Genomic DNA, 12,833 nt, shown 5'->3' with positions numbered 1-12,833 from the left:
CTAACCAAAGTTATTACAATTCATAGTGAAGGGGGCATGAGGTCGTGTTTGAACCTTTTTTGAAGTGAGTTAGCAGTTAGCAGCCTAGCTCACATCCAACCCATCGACATTGACCCACGTTTATATGGGGTCATTGTCAGTTAAGTGGTTGATTAGATCCAAACCGAACACACGTGACATCAAACCTTGTGCGTACCTATTAGTGCTCCCCAAGGAACTTGCAAAGACACAGAAACAAATCAGTAAATGCACACATCACAGCACCAGTGCAGCTGCCACAATGTAGTGTGAACAATACAATCCTAATAAACAAGGAGTTACCCTACATTTTCAGCTTGCAAATTACAATAATGAATGCATCAGTGGCTGTTATAAGGCCAAAAAAGGATTCAAAGAAGTGATGAAGCAACGGAAATTAGCCTTTCAAATCATCAGTTGGAATATCTCAGCATTAAAATATTACAGCTGGCCAAACTGCAGTGATTTTACAGCTTTATTAGCTGGCTCTGGTGCAGTATTCTCTCTGATGTTCAAAAGAACAGTTAAAGAATATTTCCTGTTATGACAGTTCATTTGTCCCCTTTGGTTTACTTGAAGAGTGGATGTTGCAATATCAAATATCTTGTCTGCTTTTGGTAATTATTTTTGGTTAAATAAAAAAGCTTGGAAATAAGTTGTTGAGTTGTAGGGTTTAGGACATGAGCGTTGCAGAGTCTTTTCTTAAATAAAAGTTGCCAGCCCAGCTGTGATAATAGACACACGTTGTTTGGTAAGTTGCATTCCTTTTCTGTGTGCATTTGTTACAATAGAAATGTGGGAATAAAGACTTAGAAAATGTAGGAAATACAAGACATTCCTACCAGAGATTGAAATTCCATCTAGTAAGGAAGAAACAATAAATCACTTCCGACCACTGAGGTCTGAGATCTAAGCCTTCCACATTGATTGAACAGCGCTGAGAGACATAGCATGCAGCTGAGGCCTGCTAATTCAGTTATTGATCTTCACTTTCTTCGTCTAATGTTTTTAACATGATGGGGAATGGGCATATGGTTGAATGTTTGTTGATTTATTAAATGCTAAAGTATTTTAAATAGTTTTTTAGCGGAGGGAAGAGCATTGGTCCTTGGGGGAATTGGAGAGGAGGTACTGCACTGTAGAGGACAAGTAATGTCAATAACACCTAATGAGAAAAGCAGAACTTGGTGGCCGATGTGTGTCTGCAGAGAACACAAGAACATTCAAGCAGCTGTCGGTTCTCTCCGTTACCTGATGGGAAACCACACTACCATTCATAAACCAAGAGTAGACCAGCACTATGAATGATCTCTTTCAAGGGATGTATACAAATTAATACATTTGAAATATATAACAGTATTTCAATTATTTTTACAAGACAGCGTTGATAAAGTGTGTGTGAGAGAAAGACTGAATAGGAAAGTGATGGAGTGTTATAATATTTCAAAGACATACGGATGTGTTTCCAAAATGTATAAAAGAATGAGTCTGTGTTGAGGTAAGTGGTGTGTCAGTATGTAAGTAAGTATGTGTCATCTATTCTGTCAGTCCATCAGTCAGATGAAGATGGATGATCCAGATTTGTAGGTAAGAAAAGGCCACAGGTGTTTGGGTAACAGGGGAATTCTAGCTAAAGGGAGTACTGTGCTTTAGTTTAGGAGGGTCACAGTACTTTATAACATTTTTTTGGGTGACAAGTTTGTTTCTGTCAGGTTTCCACGTTACCATGATCTGTTGTCCTGAAACATGTTTGTTTATGTACGTTTCCCCAAAAAACGTGTACTAACAAAAGCATCTTTGCTAAAGCAATGAAGGTGATTGTATGTTAGATGGATTAAGGTCACCGACTCTATTAAGTGTTATATTTTGTCTTTTGAGACCTTTTATCTTGGAGGATTAAAAGGTCCCCTAGTGACAGGCAGGTCCGTGGAAACTTATAGAAATAATTGCATGCATGCATATAAGTATCCATGTGTGTTCATTGCATGCGGGTGGCGTGTGAAATACATGCGAATGCATGACAGATGAAACAAGGCAGATATGGTTATCAAAATGCCAACATGGGCCAAGAGTAACACTGTTCAGATTCAGATAGGATGATTTCCATGAATCCAGTCCTCCAGCTATGTGTGGGTTGCAGTTATAATCGGATTGAGACAGCAAGGGGCTATTTATAGGTAATGAGAATGTTTAATGGGATATATTGGTTTAATAAAGCAATAAACCACTCATGGCCTTGGCTCACAGTGAGTATCTGAGAGATGTTGTGATGCACGAGGGGAACGTTTAACACAGAACCTCATCTGGAACTATTTATGATTACTTTTCTACTCTAGTAATCTATTTTATAATCAAGAATGAGTGTCAATTGACTGTAGGAAAACATAGGTAGAGCATGTGTGACTTCACATGCAAACGTTTGAGGAGATGTTTTGAAGTTTGTATTTTGGTTTATTGCTTGGCACCATGGCAATCACCATGACTGATGGTAATAGAGATTGAGGTTGAGAGACCCAACAGTGAAGGGAAACATGCCCCAAAACATACACCCTTTAAAGTCTTATAGTATCTAGCTTGTTGTTGCTATATTTTTGTTATTGTCTTGTGTATGTAGCCCTGATCCACATAATAATAATATTATTTTCTTTTTGCTTCAGCCTTTTTGGCAAGGACACATATTTTTCTGTGGGAATTAAAAGTCAGTGTGTGCAGATACCATGTGGATTATCTCAACTCTGTCTGTCTGTTCAACAGATCTCTTTTGTTGTACTATTTCTTCATATCTCAGTGACATTTTCATGAACTTTCATTCTCTTGTAATGTCTAGACCCAGAGAAAAATGATAATTGCCCTGCTATAAATCCATTTTATGCTACTAAAAAGTTCTAATCTTCACCTCCCTCACACGATTGTTGTGCAAACCATGGGTTTTTTGGCTGCATGTAGCAGACTTAAATCTACTTATATTTCATTCTATCTTTATAATTCAATTCCTTAAGTCTCTCAAATACATACATGCTATAGTAAAATATTCTTGATGGTTTGGTCCAAGAGTCATCCCACTAACAAGTGAGCTATTCTCGTTCTCATGTTAAAGCACTTTTACTCCAGAATTATGTTCATTTGATGACTTTCAGCATGATGGATGACTCTTGTGGAAGGCCAAGCCACAAAGTTTAAAAAATAGCAAAGGTTTTATTTTAGGTTACAGTTAAAATAAGGCTTATACTTAGGAACGGAGATGAGTTCTGGCAGTGCAGCTTGGTCTTGGTAGGCACTGCTGACATGTTACGCTAAATGCCTTGACAGTGCCTGAATGAATGTTTCTTCAAATTTGGTTTCGCTCTGATGGTGATGGCAAATGACCCTGAGCTGATATGGAGAGCTCATTAGGGCTCTCAGGAGCTGCAGGATCAAAGTGGAGATGTGTAAGGGGGCAGAACCCTGAGGTTATGGGCCACTGTCACTTCCCTAGAAGTTAATGAAAAGTGCAGAGCAGGGTTGTTTCTCTGTGTGCAACTGTGTATGTGTGTGTGTGCATTTTTCAGGGTTAGACTGAAGGTTTCTTAGATCCCCCTAGTGAAGGGGAATGTGCTGAACGTTGGACTACTGTGGAAGTAAAGGCTTGTAAAGGCCAAAGCAGAGCAATGCAGCCAAGGAGGCCAGAACAGGGCAAGGAGGGTTAAACAGCTGCTGTGAGCAGTGTCACTCGGCCGTTTATTATTCTTTGCTGAGGAAAACAATGCACATTTAAAAATTGCATACATATAATCCTAACTAGGCAATTATTTCTTGTTTTTCAATAAAATAACTACCACCACCTAACCAGAAGGACAGCTGAACAATCTCTTCTATTGTATCCTCTTAAAAGGCCAGATGACCCAGAACTCTGCCTGCCCTTAGAAACCAAGCGTGGGTGTGGCCTGAAAAACAAAAATGGCGACCCATCCTTAGTTTCTGAGGTCCTGCAGAATACTACAGATTGCCACATACCAAGTGTGAACTTATCGCAACGTCACCCTTTGGTTTGTGGAGTACTGTCTGAAGCCTTGAGTTTGGCATTATTGTCGTCGCCATGACAGTTCATCAGAGCAGATGTGACGTACTGCGAGTTGAGCTGCGTTGGCTGTGCGGTTTCGATTTGTCCGTAGCAGAAAACAATGGCAGCTTGCCTAGTCACACGCGATCTCGTATTACAGATAAACAGTACACTAAAATATGTTTTTGAAATGATTTTAAGTGAGGAATAGGCAACGCAATAGCAGAATCTTTTGGTCTTCCTGCGTAGTTTGACAGTTTCGCTCAGAATGAACTGTCAATCGAATGGTGGCCATGCTCAAAAGCATCCTCCGCTTTACTGCCTATTTTACTCTAAATTGGACCATAATTTACTAAATGAACATCATAATGTAAAAATTGAAACTAGCAATCAAGACCATAAACTCATTAGGAAACAGTTTACTAAGCTAACAAATAAAGTGAGAAGTTGGGTCATTTCTCCATAAGAGTGCATGGTATTAGTTTTTATTGCAGCCAGTGGATCAACCCCCTGCTGGCCATTACAAAGAATCCAAGTTTAAGACACTTGCACATTGGCTTCACTTCTCAGACCTGTAAGCTCTGTCCATTCTTATGCACCAATGTACCAAGGCAAATTCCTCATATGTGAAAACTTACTTAAACCTGATTCAGATTCTGACTCTGATTAATTATATATACTGTCAGTGGGGTATATATTTAAAAATTACTTGCCACTAGATGTCGCACAAGCCAAAGCTTAATGGGGGGTCACAAGACCTTTTTGATTTTAAGGCGTAATAGAAAACTTACACAAATATACACAGTAGGCCTATATATTAGCATTTGGTTAACTTCTATTAAGCATACTAAATGTAAAGTAAGGTAAAGTTATGTCAATTGTCTAAGAAAAGAATGGCAAAATGCCAGGGACATGAAAACATTTGTTTCGTATTCTTACCCTTTATTAACTACTTTAGAAGAGAAACATTTGTTCTATGAGCCTGTTTACCTCAGCTGCTTTTCTTTCTCTTTGGCTTGTTTCACCTACTATAACAAATGCTTTCATATCTCGTCCTCTCATGAGGGAAGATACATGTGAAATACATGTGGTTGTAATGATTCAGCAATGTCCAAACCACTGTGCTATGCATCCCATCATTTAAAATGATCTGAATAGTGTATCGATAATACATCTCACATGGTCAGCTGGAGACAATTTTGCTCAAACGGATTTCCAGGCTAGAGACAGATTAAATACACACAATGGACATAACTCTGAATGGACCAACAGGAGAATACTGGCAAGGCCTTGAGTCTACTTGTTAGCATGTTGAAACCTAAAACACAAGTTGTTTTCAGGTTTTTACCAGACGGGTCTTAGAGCGCATCTATGTATTCATTTACTTATTAATGATGCATTTAACAGTATGTGCTTTAGGTTTAGGTTGCTTTGCAAAAATGCCTTTCCACCCGCTGATTTAGGAAATGGGACATTACAGCCTAAACAAAAAACCTAAATTACAAGCATGGAAATAGTTGGTTTGCTTATTAAAGAAGACCAATAGGCAACTAGGTAATACACCTTAATTATATAATCTCATAATCTAAATTAATCTACACAAACAACCTGCCAGAAATCTTGTTTCTGTAAAGCATTCCGCTGTCTACCTCTCACAGTCTCCTGTCACTTTCTTTCCAAATTGTTTCTCCAAGTTGTGCTACTGAAATTTCCTGTTATTCAAAGATAAACTATTGCTCAATGCAAAGCTAAGGGGTCCCTTTAAGCATTTAAACAGATGGGGACAAAATACTAAATAACTTTTCCTTTCCCCTCTGTTACCTTAGACTCCCTCCTTGACAGGAGGTGTCCATGGAAGGGCAATGCATTTCTCTGTCACCATCTCCTTTTTCTAAACCAAACATACAACACTGCATCATCTGTGAAAGGTTTGGCTATGTTGCTGTCACATGGACTTGTACTACAGTAAAAATAGCAGCAGTTTAACCCATTAAGACCGAATGCAACATTTGTTACAAGGATCTACAAGGATCCGGATAAAGTTCAAAGGACATTAGATTAAATACTGTATCCAGGAACATTTTGTATTTCACACAAGAGAATAATATTTTTATCAGAATTATTTGAAGGAATGCACTCATTCAACCCCATCCGAAAGGGATGAGAAATTCCTCTTATCTCTCAAAGCCATTTCTGCATATACGGAAGCATTTCACAATATGAGAAGTGCATTTTTATCATAGTTGGCCAAGAATGCTGTCAACAGAAAACTGTTTTAATATAAATTATTTTAGTTAGTGAGAAATAGTTTTTTCAACATAAAATGTGAAAATGTAGAATAGACTGTGCTGTAGTGTTTTGATATATTGAATGTCATAGCATATATTTAGCACACAAGGAAATTAAGTTTCGATGAACCGCTATTTAGTTAGTTTTTACTTGAATGACTATACTGCAATATTAATCAGCTAAAATTATGATTAAACATTGTTTTGCAGATACCAACAGTACCATGAGGCAAACATTTACTGTTACACATTTACACAAGCCAGTTTTAATGACAAAAAATGACAATTTTTGGGGTATACCAACGTCTTGTGTGTCACAGATTGATCATATTAGAACTTTTCTCTTGCGTGTCACAAAGTATAATGTGTTTAGAGACATTCTTTGGTAGTGATGCACAGTTGATAGGAATCATTATACAGCACCAGAAAAAGGAGCCTTTCCTGTGTAAGATCTAAACAGGGAACAAACCTGGAAACCATTTCACCCCCAGAGACAAGTAAGAACATTGGAAACATGGGAAGACCATGAAAACAGAGTGGATCAACATAAGGCTTCTTTGGAAATAGCTGATTGGATTTAGATACACACTAATGACAGAGTGGAACTACTGGCATATGTTGTATGAAGTGATAAGGTAGAAGACTGCAGACTTCTCAGTTTCACTGTTGTGAATTAAAATGGTGAACCACAACATGTGGGAAAATGCAAGTTATAGCTTCTCCTGTTCCTTTTATTTTCCACCAGGAATGCTCTGGTTGGTAATGATTGGCAACAGACTCACAAACAACAGTTTTGTTTTTACCTCTGGGAGTTCACTGACACCAAATTATCTCTGTCATAGAGACTGTGTTGGGATCTGTAAAGTGAAAGGTGCAAATAAACTCTAGAAAAGTTTTGTAGATTTCTGTCCTGCTGAAAAGGGGAAATAAATTAATACATGAAGGGACTAAACAGAAAGTAAGGAAGGTTAGCTGAAAGGTAGTTAGAAACCTTTCTGTCCTCATTCAGCTGCAGTGTTTTGTGGACTGTACATTATGTTATGTTATGTAAAACTGGTCTTTTAATCTTTTTCTTTCAGATGTTAACGAATGTGAAGTGAATGAAGGCGGCTGTGAGGGGTACTGTTGTAACACCATTGGCAGCTACTACTGCAAGTGTCCGGAAGGCAGTAGACTAGGGCCAGATGGCAAGGCATGTCACGGTAAGATGGACATCTGGATGTAGCTGATGTGTACTCTGCCCAGTCGGGGCTTCCTTCACTGTTTTTTTATTTATTTTTTATGTCAGAATGAAAATGACTTTACCGGGTGTTGTGTGTTATGTTTTCAACAAAAAAACATACACAAAATATCACACACAATGCATACGATAACACATTTTTTTATATTTTAATGTAATTTATTTATGGCTGTAAAATAGCTTTTTTCACAAGCAGTAAACCAAAATAAGTCTTAATTTGCCCTCGTTAGATTTAGATAAGTGCACATGTTAGTCAATTTATTGTTTTATTATGATACCCTTGAGCTATTTTTGTACAGATAAAATAAAAACTTTAAACTTACTTTTAGTCTTTAGTCATATGTATTCCTCTGTGTAGTGCAATTTGTACAGCAGTATATTATAGCACATAATGGGGAAAATTACAAGGTTAAAGGTATTATGTGAAGCTTTCATTGTAAAGAAGCATGGTTTTGTTTACCTTCAGTGTTTCTCACCAAAATGAATTGAGAGTACATTTAAGGCTTAACAAAAATATGTTGAATGCATTTAGCGCCTCATAAACATTTGCCAAATTCTACAACTATAAATGTACAATGCTGTTTTCTTCCTTAAATATGTACCACATCACACCTGTTTTACTAATTTTCAGTTGTGTTATGTGCTTCTTCACTGTTGACCTTTTTCTGCAATACAAGTAGACAAGCTTGCAAGGCTACCAAAAACCTCTGGCTGTCAGTCAAGTGACCCTCGCCTTGCAAGTAGTAGCAGTGTCTCAACAAAACATTGCAAACATACAGTTCCATTGTTGCTCCAAAAAGTTTTATTTTTTATTTATTTTAGTATGAATAGAATGAATTAGAATGAATTCGATGTGGACTGAATTACAGAAATATTTAGTCGTTGATTTTGTCATGCTTTAGCCTATTTTGACCAACTGAAGACCTACTTAACCGTCTAGACTCGAGGCTGTAAAGGTCTAAACCAACCACACAGGCAGCACCGCTTTCTAATAACCTTCTCTTCTCAGACAGTATACTTTCGCAGTTTGCCCGTCTCATCTGACAGAAATATGCTGAGTTAGTGTTGGGCACTAAGGCCCATTTGTTCTTTAGAGCTACAGGTGTGAACAAGTGCCCCTGACCTTTAACCTTTAAGACAGGATATTGTCACTTACTAATGATTTAAAGTCAGAGAGCTAACCAATGGAGAAGACAAACGGAAGCAGCTGTGAAGTTCTTCTTTTACGGCTTTTTGTGTGAATTGTATGTGTGGTCGTATTTATGGGGATAGGCAGCGAGTTTGGGTCTGAACTCTTGAAGAAGAATAAATAAATTGTTTTTAAATCAGCAATCATTGTGGGACTTTCAAAGTTAGTATGCCACTCTGGAAACTGAGAGCTGTGTGAGGTGACTGCCGTCGTATATAACCTTAATTTAAATGAAAATATAGTCAAATTTGAAAGAATTCAATCATGTTAGTCATACTAAATACTAAAGCAAAAAAGTATGATAAATACTGTCATATAAGGTAACACATATAAATGAGTGCTCTCACACCAGAATGCCTCTGGTCCTCTTCTTATTTTAGTAACTTCAGTTCATGTGGTGCTCATTCTGAAAACCACCTGTTCATTTCCAAAGCAGCGCTCCCAAATGTTTGGTCCGCCACATTGTATAGCTGTAGATGCCAGTTCAGCAGCTCCACTTAGAGCCAGACAGTGTCACGCGATACCATTCAGACCTCATGCCCCTCGACCTCTGACACCAGTACCACCACCACTCCCGCCCCTGCTGCCACACACACCACCTCTTCCACCGGTGAAAAGCAGCCATTGTGTGTCTCCCATTGAAATCCTCTCACATGAGGAGACCAATAAGTATATTAACCTTGACAAACCTCCCCCTGCGTCTATTGTTTTGCATGTTAGGCATTCTCTACAATAGCTGCCAATGTGTTAATATACAAAAGAGCCCACAATGATAGGACGGTTCATGAATGTGTGATTCTTCACAGGCGGTTGTTTAGTAATTATTTGTTTCTTCACTCAGACAGATGTCTAAATAAATTAGGCAAATGAATATGAATTCCTTAAACCTGATCACACTATGTGCAGGGTATGAAAAGGATTCTTTTACTGGCAACTGGGCTCCACTTTGACACCCCCCCCCCCCCCTTTCCTCTTTAGCTCCTTTTATTGGAAACAAGCTAATTAAAATAGTCTTGAAATCATTTTCTTTTTCCCACGGGTTTATCACACGCACACACACACGCAAACTATTTAAAAATGATTTCTAATATTTGCACTACTTGGGAAGCACTTTAACCTCTGCAGAACCAAAATGATGGTAGTGTTGCATGCTCAAATAAACTGAACCACATGTTCTTAGTGTTTAACAACCCCCTCCCCCTAAAAAAGGTAAATGCAACATTATATTCCCCTCCCACGCTCCTCGCACACAGCTACTCTGTCATCACCAGCGTGAGCCGAAAAAGCCCTTGCGAGTCAGAGATGACAACCGGGAGGAGGTCAGGAGGATGTGTGATGTGTTGTCCAGATGTGTAGTAAAGTCTGATTGTCCTTGAGTGGAGTGTTCAGGTATGTTGTCTTCTCAGCTTGCTTCTGTCTCTGTGGAACATGAGCTTCAGTCCGACACACGTGCAACCATATGCAATTCTCTCCTGTGCAGGAAACAAATGGATTACACGCATACTACTGCACAAACAGCATGATAAGCCATTCACCCTGAGGACATTACACATGTATTTACAGGAGTCAGAGTACAGCGTCAGTGTGGTATTGTGCTTGTGAAGCAGATGGTGATTCAGTGTCTTGCTCAAAGGCACACTGACACATTGAAAACACTGAACTGTACTCCAAAGTAAAACAGCGAAGAAAATGTAGTCAAAATTACACAATTACAACTCTTTAAATCTAAATGTGTTTTTCATTTTCCTTTATTTTGCTCACCACAGAAGGAATGTTTAATTAGACCGCCTCAAAGTTGGATGTGAGATTTTATAAAGGATGTAATTCAGAATTATTATCCTACAACTCCAACCAAAGTTCTCAATCTGTCCTTGTTCAGCAGCTGAAGTTCCAGTTTTTTAACACACAAGATGACTCAAGCAGAGAGGCCATTTATATGGGCTTCTAATTGTGCCTTATTCATGACAGGCATGCTGCTAAATTAAGTCAGAAGCAGACTGACATTCCTAACAATGTGTGTGTTCAGATGTTAATGAGTGTGAGGAGCTCAATGGAGGATGCCAGCAAACATGTGTCAACACACCGGGCTCTTATCACTGTGAGTGCAGTGAAGGCTTCCGTATGCACACTGATGGCCGAACATGCATTGGTAAGTACAAAACAGAAGTATTCATTACACTTGTGCTAAAAAAAAGTCCTTGGACTCCTCCCCAAATACTGCATTCTCTCCTCATTAATTGAGTAGAGGAATAACGTGCATACATGCTTAAAACGTTCTTGCCGGGAGTTAGATGAGGAGATGATCACCACTCTTATATGTGTATGTTTAGTATAAAGCTGGAACCAGTAGCAGGTTAGCTTAGCTTAGCATAATGACTTGAAACAGTTAGCCTGTCTCTGTGTACAGGTAATAGCCCCTCTAAAGCTCAGTAATAAAAAGGTTATATCTTGTATGTTTAATACAAACAATAATAAATAGAGGAAAGTTGTGCTGGACTATTTCTTGTTTGGTTGCCTGGCAACCTTACGGCAACAACAACAGCTAATGGTGTCATATGATAACTAGTAGTGTAATCAAATATTAAATATACATTTACATAGGTAAGTTTTAGGCTAAACTGTATATACTACAGTGGCTGTGAAAAGCTCAATGTACTGCAACTTAAAAAAAACTCCATTGCAAATTTTCTAGATGCGCATGCTACAAAGTGAGAAAACACAACCAAATACAGATGCATACATGTTGCAAAAGCAGAAATGAGGTCAAAATATCCACCAAAGTCCTTGTAATATATCAGTATTTTTATTGTTTTGTCTTTTATTTCAAAGTATTGCCATGCTAAAGTAATCCAATGCATACACATATTTTTCCTTTTTTTTTTCAAATGCTGAATTTTTCATATTGTTACGGTCCTTCAGGATACAAAGATCACATCACAACTTCCAATTCTGACAGTGTGAGCCATGTCCAGTGTGTGAGAACACCTGGATGAATATCTCCATCCCTTTACAGCAGATGCATAGCAGCTCTTTCCAGCAACACTTAAGTAACAAAGAAAAGGAGTGCTGAGCTTCTCTCATTAATCCCAGTGTCTAGTGGGAAATTCTGACATGATTTGAAATGGAGAAATATAAGATGGTTAAGTACTTTTTCCCATTTTAGCACCATAAAACCTGTAGGTAATGAGAGAATTTGTTGCTTGCTGTAAATCGGAACTCCTCTGTTGCTTTTGGTCTTATTTTTCATTCTTAATACACCACAGCTTAGTGGTGGAGGATAGGGATGGAGGCGGAGGGATAGCTAATTGTGCCTGTTGAAGTCATCAATGTTAAAAGCCAGCCGTTCTCTCAGTTTTACAGGCCGTCTGTGTCATCATGTCTGTGTTTAGAGTACCCAGAAGGCACAGGGCTGATATTCATATTTGGCACATCATTAAATCACAGGGGTAATGGAATGGAAAGATCATTAGAAAGTAACCAGGGGTACCCGCTGGACCCAGCTTGAATATCATTTTCCAGCTTCCAGCCTTTGCCCGAGTGTTTTCAATAATTACACAGAGTTTGAGGTGTGAAAGCCATTTTAGATTGCCAACAAATTCAATTATATTTGTGATCCTGTGTGAGTTCAGATTTTTAACTGGACAGAGTTTAACATCCAATTTTTCTGTAATTGGAAACCAGAGATGATGGGGTTTTATGCTTATTTATCATGCATGTTTCTGTGTCTCTTTTTCTTTTAAGCTGTTAACTCTTGCTCGGTTCTGAATGGTGGATGTGAACATAAGTGTGTGGACATGGGGAACAACCACTACAAATGTGAATGTCGAAAGAACTACCACCTGAAGAGAGATGGGAGACATTGTGAATGTAAGTCATTTTGCCAGCAGATGCAAGAATATGTCAGAAATCACTGGGCAAACAGGGTTCATTAAAATATATTATCTTTCCGGATATAAGTTAGCTGCTTTTACCGTTTACATTTTGAGTGGCTACTCCTTGTAGAGAGAGAAAATAAATTTGAGAAGCAGCTTTGGAAACAGTTACTGTACAGTAAAGAGC

General features: G+C 38.4%; 1 protein-coding gene across 1 annotated transcript in view; it reads left to right on the top strand.

Moving 5' to 3' along the window:
• The window catches only part of zgc:158328 (uncharacterized protein LOC567225 homolog), a 57,280-nt gene that overhangs the window by 13,389 nt on the left and 31,058 nt on the right, over positions 1-12,833 (top strand). Inside the window, exons 5-7 of the mRNA XM_035679975.1 lie at positions 7,425-7,547; positions 10,801-10,923; positions 12,516-12,641. Coding sequence (XP_035535868.1) covers positions 7,425-7,547; positions 10,801-10,923; positions 12,516-12,641 — 372 coding nt within the window. The remainder of the gene's footprint in view (positions 1-7,424; positions 7,548-10,800; positions 10,924-12,515; positions 12,642-12,833) is intronic.

The sequence above is a fragment of the Morone saxatilis genome, unplaced genomic scaffold, assembly GCF_004916995.1.
Source record: "Morone saxatilis isolate NCDOM2014 unplaced genomic scaffold, NCSU_SB_2.0 Contig8, whole genome shotgun sequence".
Taxonomy (NCBI): Eukaryota; Metazoa; Chordata; class Actinopteri; family Moronidae; genus Morone; species Morone saxatilis.
This window is presented reverse-complemented; position numbering and strand designations above follow the sequence as displayed.